The 14,364-nt window shown below is 40.2% G+C and overlaps 1 protein-coding gene and 1 long non-coding RNA gene across 3 annotated transcripts in view; one reads left to right on the forward strand and one right to left on the reverse strand.

The window, feature by feature from the left end:
* LOC118912810 (uncharacterized) overlaps window positions 1–14,364 on the forward strand; it is a 120,723-nt gene that overhangs the window by 26,981 nt on the left and 79,378 nt on the right. The window lies entirely within an intron of this gene.
* DNAJC5B (DnaJ heat shock protein family (Hsp40) member C5 beta) overlaps window positions 1–14,364 on the reverse strand; it is a 75,980-nt gene that overhangs the window by 16,376 nt on the left and 45,240 nt on the right. Inside the window, exon 3 of the mRNA XM_036886308.2 lies at window positions 13,390–13,561. Coding sequence (XP_036742203.2) covers window positions 13,390–13,561 — 172 coding nt within the window. The remainder of the gene's footprint in view (window positions 1–13,389; window positions 13,562–14,364) is intronic.

Below are 14,364 nucleotides of genomic sequence, written 5' to 3' on the forward strand. Positions count from 1 at the left end.
CCTCATTTGTTCTTCTTTTTCTAGGTTCATTAATTTTGAATTTAGACTGTTCATATGGGATTGTTCTTTCCTGAGGTAAGCCTGTATTGCAATATACTTCCCTCTTAGCATGGCCTTCACTGCATCCTACGTATTTTGTGGTGTTGAATCATTGTTGTCATTTGTCTCCATATATTGCTTGATATCTGTTTTTATTTGGTCATTGACCCATTGATTGTTTAGGTGCATGTTGTGAAGCCTCCATGTGTTTGTGGGATTTTTCATTTTCTTTGTATAATTTATTTCTAGTTTCATACTTTTCTTGACTGAGAAGCTGGTTGGTACAATTTCAATCTTTTTTAATTTACTGAGGCTCTTTTTGTGACCTTGTATATGATCTGTTTTTGAAGAAGTTCCATGTGCAATTGAGAAGAAAGTATCTTGCTGCTTTTGGGTGGAGTGTTCTGTAGATGTCCATTAGGTCTATCTGTTCTAATGTGTTGTTTGATTGCCTCTGTCTCCTTATTTTATTTCTGTCTGGTTTATCTGTCCTTTGGAGTTAGTGGAGTGCTGAAAATCCTAAAATGAATGCATTGCATTCTACTTGCCTCTTTAATCTGTTAGTATTTGTTTCACATATGTAGGTGCTACTGTGTTGGGTGCACAGATATTTATAATGGTTATATCCTCTTGTTGGACTGACCCATTTATCATTATGTAATGTCCTTCTTTGTCTCTTGTTACTTTCTTTGTTTTTGAAGTCTATTTTGTCTGATAAAAGTACTGCAACTCCTGCTTTCTTCTCCCTATTAATTGCATGAAATATGTTTTTCCATCCCTTCCCTTTTAGTCTGTGTATGTCTTTGGGTTTGAAGTACAAACTTGTAGGCTGCAAATGCATGGGTCTTGCTTTTTTATCCATTCAGTGACTCTATTCCTTTTGATTGGCACATTCAGACTATTTACATTTAGGGTGTTACACATAGGTATGTACTTATTGCCATTGCATACTTTAGATCTGTGGTTACCAAAGGTTCAAGGGTAACTTCCTTACTATCTAACAGTCTAATTTAACTAACTTAGTAATCTATTACAAACACAATCGAAAGTTTCTTTTTTTCTCTCCTTTTTCTCCTTCCTCCATTCTTTACGTATTAGGTATCATATTCTGTACTCTTTGTCTATCCCTTGACTGACTTTGGAGGTGGTTGATTTGATTTTGCATCTGCTTAGTAATTAATTGGTCTGCTTTCCTTACTATGGTTTTATTTCTTCTGGTGATAGCTGTTTAGCCTTAGCAAAACTTCCATCTATAGCAGTCCCTCTAAAATATACTGTAGAGACACATTGTGGGAGGTAAATTATCTCAGCTTTTGCTTATCTGGAAGTTATTTAACCCCTCCTTCAAATTTAAATGATAGTCTTGCTGTGTAGAGTATACTTGGTTCAAAGCCCTTCTGCTTCATTGCATTAAATATATCATGCCACTCCCTTCTGGCCTGTAAGATTTCTGCTGAGAAGTCTGATGACAGCCTGATGGGTTTTCCTTTGTACGTGATCTTATTTCTCTCTCTGGCTGCTTCTAATAGTCTGTCCTTTTCCTTGATCTTTGCCATTTCAATTATTATATGTCTTCATGTTGTCTTCCTTGGGTCCCTTGTGTTGGGAGATCTGTGCACCTCCATGGCCTGAGAGACTATCTCCTTCCCAGCTTGGGAAGTTTTCAGCAATTACCTCCTCAAAGACCCTTTCTAGCCCCTTTTCTCTCTCTTCTTCTGGTACCCATATAATGTGAACATTTTTCCGTTTGGATTGGTCACAGTTCTCTCAATATTCTTTCATTCCTAGAAATCCTTTTATCTCTCTGTGCCTCAGCTTCTTTGTATTCCTCTTCTCTAATTTCTATTCCATTTACTGTCTCCTTCACTATATCTGAACTGTTTTTAAATCCCTCCAGTGTATGTTTCATGTCTGATACTGTATTCCATAATGATTGGATCTCCGTCTGGAATTCTTCCCTGAGTCCTTGAATATTTTTCTGTACCTCCTTGGGCATGTTTACGATTTTTATTTTGAAATCTCTTTCAGGAAGATTCATGAGTTCAGTTTCACTTTGCCCTCTTTCTGGTGTTTGTGGGATTTTGGTTTGAACCAAGTTCCTTTGACGTTTCATATTTGTATGTGGCGCCCTCTAGTGCCCAGAAGTTCCACTCTCTGGAGCTGCTCAGTCCTTGGAGTGATGGGGCTCTGGTGCTGGTGCCTTTCAGGAGGAAAGAGGTCTTTCCTGCTTCCTGACTGCAGTACCTGTCTTCACTGCAAGGGCCAGTGGTCTGAGCATGCAGGGAGAAGCCTCTATGCTTTGCACTATTAGCTGCCATAGTGGGGCTGCCCTCTGGGTGGCCTGGTGCAATCATGGGGGCAGCCAGTTTTGAGCTGGTGCCAAGCCAGGAGGAAGGTGCAGAAGGTTACATGTCACAGTGGGGGACCTCAGAGCTGCATAGTAGGCCAGGGGCATGGAGCACCTGAAGCTCCTAAAAGTTCCCAACCTGCTGGGCAGAGTGCACCCAAACAATTTTGTCCATCTGTCCTTTCTCCTGAGCAGCAAGCTCTGTGAAATCCTTGCCCCTTTAGCAGCCCTCTCACTGTTAGGAAGCCTCTCAGAGTGTCCACCTTTCTTTTGTCCCAGAGTTGCCGGGTATGGATCCCTGCTTTTCACAAGTGGCTGGCATCTCAGCTTCTCTAAGTATTCCACCTGTCTTAGTTTTCCAACCCCACTAATCTCCAGAGCACCATGTAATGTAAATTCATGCTCCCAGAGCAAATCTCCAGGGCTGGGTGTTCAGCAGTCTTAGGTCTCCACCCCTTCCCTGCCCTGTTTCTTTCCCTCCCTCCAGTGAGCTGGGGTGGGGGAAGAGCTTGAATCCCTCTGGGTCACAGCTTTGGTATGTTATCCTTTTCATTGAGGTCTGCTGGTTTCCCCACATGTAGACAGTCTGCCACAGCCTTCTTTCTTGTTGCTCTTTCAGGATTTGATGTATTTGTTATATTTTCAGATTATATGTGGTTTGGGGTGGATGTTTCTGTCTCACCTCTCATGCCGCCATCTTTAATCCTTTGGGGTATTTTTTGGCCAATTGATTTTTGACAAAAAGGCAAAGACAATTCTATGGAGAAAGGATAATCTTTTCAGCAAATGATCTTACAATTATATTCCATATGGAAAAAAGAAAGTCTCAGTCAAAATCTCATTACCTTACACAATATGAAGTCAAAATGGGTCATAGATACAAATATTAAAAATAAAACTATAAAGCTTTTAGAAAACAGAAAATCTTCTTGACATAGAGTTATGCTAAGATTCTTAGACAAGACATTAAAAGCATAATCCATTAGAAAGTGTTCATAAACATTTTCCCTCTATGAAGCAGCATAAAAATAACAATATGTAGATATGATAATATTTTTGTAACACAACCAAAACTCCATATATTTACACAAAAAATTTAATAATTGTTGTTATCATTGGAAAGCTGGTGCTAGGAGGTTGGTGTAGACTTAACTTTGACTCTGTACCCTCCTGTGGTGGTTGACTTTTTATGAGTATCTCTTATTTTCATACAAGGCCCCAAACATCCCCACTCTTGGCAGCTTTCAAATAAGGTCGGGCAGCAGTCTGCTAGAAAAGCTGTGGAGAGATGATAATTGACTCCATGGATTCCTTACAAGTTTAAAATTCTAAAATTTTATGATCAGGTACAACATAAGATAATTAAATTCTGTAAGTGAGAAATGTTTGCCATGTTTTATTTTACTTCAGAATCACTGAAATAAAATTCTCAAAGCCCCAGTGTCTCACCAGTGCCTTCTGATGGACTCAAATCTTGATGTATGCTGCATATCATTTGTTATAAATAACTTGACATCTGAATGACTAGTAGCCCCTAGTGCATTTTCTTAAGCAAATTAAGTAGGCCCTCTTCTTTTGCAAAACAGAAGAGACCACAGTCCATTTATCGGTTCACAGTCCAGAAAGCATAGTCTTCCCATGGAATATGCTTTTTCATCCCTACAAGCTTTAACTTTCATTAATTTTACTTGTAAACTGCTTTAAGTCTCCGAACTAGTGGGGTGAAAATCCAAAACCAACTAATGCACCTAACTGCAAATAAGGCATAAAGTCTCATAATGGAAGATTAGAACAAGGAGAAGTGATGGATTTACCATGCAGTTAATGAAATTTAAAGCTTCAGGGAACTTCATCCATGCAGTCCTTTCGAAGGGCCTTTTGGGGCCCTAGCAATGTGTTTACTTTATTGTAGATTTGCAAAAGTAAGATCATTTAACCATAGTCAGCAAATACACTGTCTTTCCACTTAGACTTTTCCTCTGTCATGTTTTTCTTCTTGATGAGTAGTGGCAGAAAGGCTGTGGAGATTTGGGGGAAATTTGCAGCTAAGAGGAAGTAGAGTTGGGGATAGGTTTCATTTGAGTTTAGTTGGGTATATTTGTGTAGTTTGCAACAACTTTGTATATAGTTAGTTATTGATGGCCATACTGGCATAGGAATGGCTTTAGGAATCTCCTATAGCTCACTGTGCCAACTCACTTGCTGAGGAGACATGAAGATCCATGCCCATGGTGGTGTCACTATATGAATATGTCCAGTAGGTTCTGATCCTGGGATTACTGGATGATATAGGGGCAACAGTGTTTAAAACGTTCAGAGTCAAAAAGTGGTCTGTGGAAAATTCCCTAATCCTGCATCTTATATATGACATAAACTAAACAGGCGTTTTCCCAAATTTGACAACAATCCTTAAAAATTTAATCATCAATAATGTGTTGTAAAACTGAAAGAAAAATTTCTAACTACCAATAAAAAACAAAATTTGATCAAAGATGCTAGAGGAAAGTCAATTATTTTTCTGTTCTTCCTAGAAAAAATGATATAAAATTATTATTAAATGAAGAGACAAACAATGACTATGCATCCAGACAGCATAGGGGGAAAGTATTATAGAAATGAGTCCAGCAATTAATTAATCTATTGCTATTTTTCTAGATTATGTGATAATTATGGTATTTGTCAGTTTTTGAGCTTTGCAATTTATTGTGATTTCTTTTTCTCATTCTAAGTAGATTCTCACTTTCAGACCTAACTTTCTATTTGTAATTTTGTGTTCTTTTTCTTAGGGAAGACTGCCCAAATTGTGTAAGTTTCAGCTCCTACAAATTCTGGATCAATTCTATGTCTTAAATATTTAGGAATAGGATAAAACTTTTCCTTTTGGTTAAAGATTCTCAGTAATACAGTCAAATAGGATTATGATTTACTTAGTTTAGAATCTGATCTCTGCAATGGAATTGGTAGCTCTGGGGCATCAGAACTGAGGCATATAGACTTATCACTAGTCACCCTGCAGAAAAGAAACCTGGGTGGAATCGGCACTGAGTGTGAATTTCTGTTCCAGGAAAGTAATCTTCTGTAAAGAAGGTCTGAGAAAATGACCTGGTGGAGCTTTTACCTAATTTTAAATACAAGGACCTTGAGGCTTTTCAGAGAAGTGTGGAACACTGGATTTGGGATATCTAGGTATATCTCATCTAGCTTTGGTTTCTGCACTATAAAGGAAAAGTTAATATGAGGCTGACACAGTGGATAATGATGACAATACTCTCCTATTTCACTCCCTTCCTATCCTCTACCAGTGAAAAAGTACTGGACTGGACTGATGGATGTTATGAGAGAGCCTATGGATAACAGGGCCAGCAACCCAATGTGATTATATAACAATTTAACTCCTTTACAAAAGCAGATAGGATTAATGCTCTGGGACCATCATCCCAGTGTTATGCCAAAGTCACTGGCCCTTCACTGAAGAGGAGTTTACTTATATATACATATACCTGTTTAACCTATACATATATCTGTTTAAACTAATACTGCTTGTTTGCTTTTCTGGGTATGTATGCTCCCATTAAAGGATTAATTTGTCCTTTTATGCCCCAAATAAGGCAAAAGAAAATGCAATTGTATTTCACCATGGGCCCACAATTCGATTTCAGGGGCAATGAAAAAAAATTGTAAGAGCAAACCCCTTGTTTGCCAGACCGACCTCCCAATGGTCCCCTTAGGAAAGTGGTCCCAGGTTGCAGGAAGATGCCTCTGTTCTCTCCAACCTCCCAATCCTAAAATACTCTGAAACTAAGTATGATCCACATGATTAAAGATTCCTTCCTTCAAGCTGGAGTCAGCGTGGATAATAACAATCATACATAGCATCACATTTAATAGGGAATAAAAGCCTTTAAACAGTCTCCGCTGCTTGATGTCATAGGGTTTGTTTCATTGTGATCAAAAGAATCAGAGTATGGATACAGTCCAGAGAAGTCTACCATTCCTAAGTTAAGCAGTTCTGATAACAATGGGCCTCTGTTTGAATTATCAAGTAATTCTTTTATTTGGCTGCCTAGGGTTCTTTGTGATTTAGTGATAAAGTCTGTAATCCAGAATAATGATGCATTGTATGAGTGAAAATAACAGTAGGAATATGGCTCCAAGACAAGATAATGGCAGGTTTGACTCCAGCTTGTTTAAAGAAAGGCATTTTCCAGAGAAAACAAAGTATTCCTGGTGTTCTGTGAGGCTTTATCTGTATTTACACTTTTTACTTTGCCATTTCTGGGCAGAATGAACTTGAAGAATCAAGAAATATATTATGGCCATGTATACACATAGACAGATGTGTGGAGGTGGTTTGACAAAGCAAATAGACCCTTGTACATGGGATACTATTCTGGTTTGAAGCTGGTTCTGAATGTGTGGATTTGGAAAGAAGCTACACTTCCAAGGAGAAAAGACCACCCTTCCCTAGTTCTACCCAAAACTCATTATCAAGTAATCAAAAAGAAGAAAAACCAAGGGTTGTTGACTTTTCTTCATGTCCATTCCCTTCTATTTGACTAGAGATCCTATAGTAACAGGCTGAAATATTTTTCCTGGGAGAAATTTTTATTTCATTCTCCTAACCCTGGGCACTCCCATCCAAGCCTCCCTAAACCCAGAACTTAGTCTCTTACTATGAGACTATGAATTATATTAGCCTTGCTTTATGATCAGTATATTTCACGATTTATTTCTGATGGCATCAGGTTCTGCTCTTCTCTTTGGTGGACAAAGGTAATTGTCTTTCTTTCCTCTCTCAAAAGAAGTGCCAAGGCAAGGGGGAGGAACCAAGATGGCGGCGTGAGTAGGACAGTGGGAATCTCCTCCCAAAAACATATATATTTTTGAAAATACAACAAATACAACTATCCCTAAAAGAGAGACCAGAAGACACAGGACAACAGCCAGACTACATCCACATCTGCGAGAACCCAGCGCCTGGTGAAAGGGGTAAGATACAAGCCACAGCCCGGCGGGACCCGAGGCCCCTCACCCCAGGTCCCCGCGGGAGGAGAGGAGTGGAGCAGGGAGGGATAGGGATCCCAGGACTGCTGAACACCCAGCCCTAGCCATCCGCACCAGAGCGCAGACACAGTGCATGCGTGGGGTGCTGGAGACTAGGGAAGCAGGACAGTAAGACCTGTGAACGGGTCCCGTAGCCGGCGCCTCTGGGACAAAGAAAAGTGAGTGCTTTTTGAAAGTCTTAAAGGGACAGGGACCGCACAACTGGACGGAAGCATTCCAGGTCATAGTCCAGCAGCTGGAAATTCCAGGGAACTCTGGGTGCACTAACCCCCTGGGCAACAGCACTGAGACCCTTCATGCAGGTAAACAGCCAAACAGCCCCCCGTCAATTACCCCTCCGGGGCCCAGCCATAGCAGAGCAGCAGCCTGAGGCTGGCCACACACATAGCAAGGGAGCTTCCTCTATACTGGCCGGGCAAGATACAGAGACCCAGTCTACATGCAATTGCCCAACACAAGCCACTAGAGATCGCAGTTGTCCCAGTAAACAAAGGCCAGGAGAAACTGGAAAAAGTCTAGGCTCTCCCAGCAGACAGACGTGTCAACATCATACCACTGCACCTATCAACATGAAAAGGCAAAAAAATTTGATCCAGACAAGACTAACCCAGACAGCTTTAACATCTTCTATATCTTCCCCTGAGAAGGAACCTGGGGAGATAGATTTAACCAGTCTTCCTGGAAAAGAATTCAAAACAAAAGTCATAACCATGCTGATGGACTTGCAGAGAAATATGCAAGAACTAAGGAGGAAGAATACAGAAATAAAACAATCTCTGGAAGGACTTCAAAGCAGAATGGACGAGATGCAAGAGACCATTAATGGACTAGAAAACAGAAGACAGGAATGCAGAGAAGCTGATGAAGAGAGAGATAAAAGGATCTCCAGGAATGAAAGAATATTAAGAGAACTGTGTGACCAATCGAAACGGAACAATATCCGCATTATAGGGGTACCAGAAGAAGAAGAGAGAGAAAAAGGGATAGAAAGTGTCTTTGAAGAAATAATTGCTGAAAATTTCCCCAAACTAGGGAAGGAAATGGCCTCTCAGACCACAGAGGTACACAGAACTCCCATGACAACGGATCCAAGGAGGGCAACACCAAGACACATAATAATTAAAATGGCAAAGATCAAAGACAAGGGCAGAGTATTAAAGGCAGCCAGAGAGAAAAAAGAGGTCACCTACAAAGGAAAACCCATCAGACTTCTCAACAGAAACCTTACAGGCCAGAAGAGAATGGCATGATATACTTAATGCAATGAAACAGAAGGGTCTCGAACCAAGAATACTGTATACAGCACGATTATCATTTAAATATGAAGGAGGGATTAAACAATTCCCAGACAAGCAAAAGTTGAGGGAATATGCCTCCCACAAACCACCTCTACAGGGCATCTTACAGGGACTGCTCTAGATGGGAGCACTCCTAAAAAGAGTACAGAACAAAACACCCAACATATGAAGAATGGAAGAGGAGGAGGAATAAGAAGGGAGAGAAAAATAAAGAATCATCAGACTGTGTTTATAAGAGCTCAATAAGCGAGTTAAGTTAGACAGTAAGATAGTAAAGAAGCTAACCTTGAACCTTTGGTAACCACAAACTTAAAGCCTGCAATGGCAATAAGTACATACCTTTCAATAATCACCCTAAATGTAAATGGACTGAATGCACCAATCAAAAGACACAGAGTAATAGAATGGATAAAAAAGCAAGACCCATCCATATGCTGCTTACAAGAGACTCACCTCAAACCCAAAGACATGCACAGACTTAAAGTCAAGGGATGGAAAAAGATATTTCATTCAAACAACAAAGAGAAAAAAGCAGGTGTTGCAATACTAGTATCAGACAAAACAGACTTCAAAACAAAGAATGTAACAAAAGATAAAGAAGGACATTACATAATGATAAAGGGCTCAGTCCAACAAGAGGATATAACCATTATAAATATATATGTGCCCAATACAGGAGCACCAACATATGTGAAACAAATACTAACAGAATTAAAGGAGGAAATAGAATGCAATGCATTCATTTGGGGAGACTTCAACACACCACTCACTCCAAAGGACAGATCCACCAGACAGAAAATAAGTAAGGACACAGAGGCACTGAACAACACACTAGAACAGATGGACCTAATAGACATCTATAGAACCCTACAACCAAAAGCAACAGGATACACATTCTTCTCAAGTGCACACGGAACATTCTCCAGAATAGACCACATACTAGGCCACAAAAAGAGCCTCAGAAAATTCCAAAAGATTGAAATCCTACCAACCAACTTTTCAGACCACAAAGGCATAAAACTAGAAATAAATTGTACAAAGAAAGCAAAAAGGCTCACAAACACATGGAGGCTTAACAACATGCTCCTAAATAATCAATGGATCGATGACCAAATTAAAATGGAGATCCAGCAATATATGGAAACAAATGACAACAACAACACAAAGCCCCAACTTCTGTGGGACACAGCAAAAGCAGTCTTAAGAGGAAAGTATATAGCAATCCAGGCATATTTAAAGAAGGGAGAACAATCCCAAATGAATGGTCTAATGTCACAATTATCAAAATTGGAAAAAGAAGAACAAATGAGTCCTAAGGTCAGCAGAAGGAGGGACATAATAAAGATCAGAGAAGAAATAAATAAAATTGAGAAGAATAAAACAATAGCAAAAATCAATGAAACCAAAAGCTGGTTCTTCGAGAAAATAAACAAAATAGATAAGCCTCTAGTCAGAATTTTTAAGAGGAAAGACAGTCAACACACATCAACAGAATCAGAAACGAGAAAGGAAACATTATGACGGATCCCACAGAAATACAAAGAATAATTACAGAGTACTATGAAAACCTATATGCTAACAAGCTGGGTAAACTAGGAGAAACTGACAACTTCCTAGAAAAATACAACCTTCCAAGACTGACCCAGAAAGAAGCAGAAAATCTAAACAGGCCAATTACCAGCAACGAAATTGAAGTGGTAATCAAAAAACTACCAAAGAACAAAACCCCCGGGCCAGATGGATTTACCTCGGAATTTTATCAGACATACAGAGAAGACATAATACCCATTCTCCTTAATGTTTTCCAAAAAATAGAAGAGGAGGAGGGAATACTCTCAAACTCATTCTATGAAGCTAACATCACCCTAATACCAAAACCAGGCAAAGACCCCACCAAAAAAGAAAATTACAGACCAATATCCCTGATGAACGTAGATGCAAAAATACTCAACAAAATATTAGCAAACCAAATTCAAAAATACATCAAAAGGATCATACACCATGACCAAGTGGGATTCATCCCAGGGATGCAAGGATGGTACAACATTCGAAAATCCATCAACATCATCCACCACATCAATAAAAAGAAAGGCAAAAACCACATGATCATCTCCATAGATGCTGAAAAAGCATTCGACAAAATTCAACATCCATTCATGATAAAAACTCTCAACAAAATGGGTATAGAGGGCAAGTACCTCAACATAATAAAGGCCATCTATGATAAACCCACAGCCAACATTATATTGAACAGTGAGAAGCTGAAAGCTTTTCCTCTGCGATTGGGAACAAGACAGGGATGCCCACTCCCCCACTGTTATTCAACATAGTACTGGAGACCCTAGCCACGGCAATTAGACAAAACAAAGAAATACAAGGAATCCAGATTGGTAAAGAAGAAGTTAAACTGTCACTATTTGCAGATGACATGATATTGTACATAAAAAACCCTAAAGACTCCACTCCGAAACTACTAGAGCTAATATCGGAATTCAGCAAAGTTGCAGGATACAAAATTAGCACAGAAATCTGTGGCTTTCCTATACACTAACAATAAACTAATAGAAAGAGAAATCAGGAAGACAATTGCATTCACAATAGCATCAAAAAGAATAAAATACCTAGGTATAAATCTAACCAAGGAAGTGAAAGACCTATACTCTGAAAACTATAAGACACTGTTAAGAGAAATTAAAGAGGTCACTAACAAATGGAAACTCATCCCATGCTCCTGGCTAGGAAGAATTAATATCGTCAAAATGGCCATCCTGCCCAAAGCAATATACAGATTTGATGCAATCCCTATCAAATTACCAACAGCATTCTTCAATGAACTGGAACAAATAGTTCAAAAATTCATATGGAAACAGCAAAGACCCTGAATAGCTAAAGCAATCCTGAGAAGGAAGAATAAAGTGGGGGGGATTTCACTCCCCAACTTCAAGCTCTACTACAAAGCCACAGTAATCAAGACAATTTGGTACTGGCACAAGAACAGAGCCACAGACCAGTGGAACAGATTAGAGACTCCAAACATTAACCCAAACATATATGGTCAACTAATATTTGATAAAGGGGCCATGGACATACAATGGGGAAATGACAGTCTCTTCAACAGATGGTGCTGGCAAAACTGGACAGCTACATGAAAGAGAATGAAACTGGATCACTGTCTAACCCCATACACAAAAGTAAATTCGAAATGGATCAAAGACTTGAATGTAAGTCATGAAACCATGAAACTCTTAGAAAAAAACATAGGCAAAAATCTCTTAGACATAAACATGAGTGACCTCTTCTTGAACATATCTCCCCAGGCAAGGGAAACAAAAGCAAAAATGAACAAATGGGACTATATCAAGCTGAAAACTTCTGTACAGCAAAGGACACCATCAATAGAACAAAAAGGTATCCTACAGTATGGTAGAATATATTCATAAATGACAGATCCAACAAAGGGTTGACATCCAAAATTTATAAAGAGCTCACACACCTCAACAAACAAAAAGCAATTAATCCAATTAAAAAATGGGCAGAGGAGCTGAATATACAGTTCTCTAAAGAAGAAATTCAGATGGCCAACAGACACATGAAAAGATGCTCCACATCGCTTGTCATCAGAGAGATGCAAATTAAAACCACAATGAGATATCATCTCACACCAGTAAGGATGGCTACCATCCAAAAGACAAACAACAACAAATGTTGGCGAGGCTGTGGAGAAAGGGGAACCCTCCTACACTGCTGGTGGGAATGTAAATTAGCTCAACCATTGTGGAATGTAGTATGGAGGTTCCTCAAAATGCTCAAAATAGAAATACCATTTGACCCAGGAATTCCACTTCTAGGAATTTACCCTAAGAACGCAGCACTCCAGTTTGAAAAAGACATATGCACCCCTATGTTTATCGCTGCACTATTTACAATAGCCAAGATATGGAAGCAACCTAAATGTCCATCAGTAGATGAATGGATAAAGAAGATGTGGTACATATACACAATGGAATATTACTCAGCTATAAGAAAAAAGCAGATCCTACCATTTGCAACAACATGGATGGAGCTAGAGGGTATTATGCTCAGTGAAATAAGCCAAGCGGAGAAAGACAAGTACCAAATGATTTCACTCATATGTGGAGTATAAGAACAAAAGAAAACTGAAGGAACAAAACAGCAGCAGAAGCACAGAACCCAAGAATGGACTAACAGTTACCAAAGGGAAAGGGACTGGGGACGACGGGTGGGAAGGGAGGGATAAGAGCGGGAAAAAAGAAAGGGGGCCTTACGATTAGCATGTATAGTGTGGCGGGGGCACGGGGAGGGCTGTGCAACACAGAGAAGACAAGTAGTGATTTTACAGCATCTTACTATGTTGATGGACAGTGACTGTGAACAGGTATGTGGGGGGTACTTGGTGATGGAGGGAGCCTAGTGAACATAATGCCTTTCATGTAATTGTAGATTAATGATACCAAAATAAAATTAAAAAAAAAAAAGAAGTACCAAGGCTGACATTGTGGGGCTCCCCGGTGTGCTTATTGCATCTCACTTTAACCATCTCAGTTTAACCATCACCAGGGACCTAATCTTCTCTCACACCTGTGAAGGGACGCCTACTATCTCTGCCCTCAACTTACCCACCTTTTTCTATGTCAGTCTTGATCTGCTCTTCAAGATCCTCAGGGGACACGTAGAAATCCTCCTCTGGCACTGACGACTGGGGCCGGCAGCGTCCACAACAGCAGTTACAACAGCAGCATAGACAGCAGCAAAAATAGCAGCCAGTCAGGAGGCCGATGACGGCGATCAAGGTCTGGGGAGCAAAGGCCAGCGAGACACGTGAAGGGCTGTGGCTGCGGGAGACCAGAAGTTCACTGAGCGCTCGTGCGCTTCCGGAGGCCCGGACGCATCACGGCTCACACTCATCCTTGTTCCGTGCAAGGACTGTATTTTTAGTTTCCTTGGAAACTAATTCTTCATAAAGTTTTGCCTAACTAGTTAAGGCCAGAGGAAATGGCCTGTAGCCAAAGTAATAAAGTCTGACATTTTCTTCTTCATTCTTAAGCTCTGGTGATCATTATTAAGAGTAGAGCAAAGAAAACAACAAACATAACCTCTATGTTAAATGAGCTACTCAAGGGGACTGAATCCTTGTCATAAAAGAAGAGCTATTAATAGCTCCACCTCCCGCCCCCTCCCCCCATTTCTCTTACTCACCAAGTCTGCAGAGTCTCTCTCCTCAAGAACTCTTGCACCCTCCTGCTCCTCTCTGTCCTGACTGATAGGGCTTTAGAACAGATCCTAATATCTCTGCTCTGAACACTTCAGTAGCCTCCTAACTGGCCTCCCTGCCTCCGCTCTTGCCTGCTAATCCACTCTGCACATTGCTGCTGGAGTCTTCTGAGATAAATGTTCTCTTGAGCCATGCAGCAATTCTCCTGCCTCTTAGAAAAGGCTAGAACTCCTTATTAATGGCCAGCTGGCTTCTGCCATGCCCTCCCCTGTACTAGCTGGCCTGTTCCTGCCATAGCTTTGCTCTCCCTATGGATTTATCTCCTTAGATGCCCAGCCCCCATTCCCCAGGCATGTAACAAATACCCGCTGTGTGTTTAAGAT

Source organism: Manis pentadactyla, chromosome 3, assembly GCF_030020395.1.
Source record: "Manis pentadactyla isolate mManPen7 chromosome 3, mManPen7.hap1, whole genome shotgun sequence".
Lineage (NCBI taxonomy): Eukaryota > Metazoa > Chordata > Mammalia > Pholidota > Manidae > Manis > Manis pentadactyla.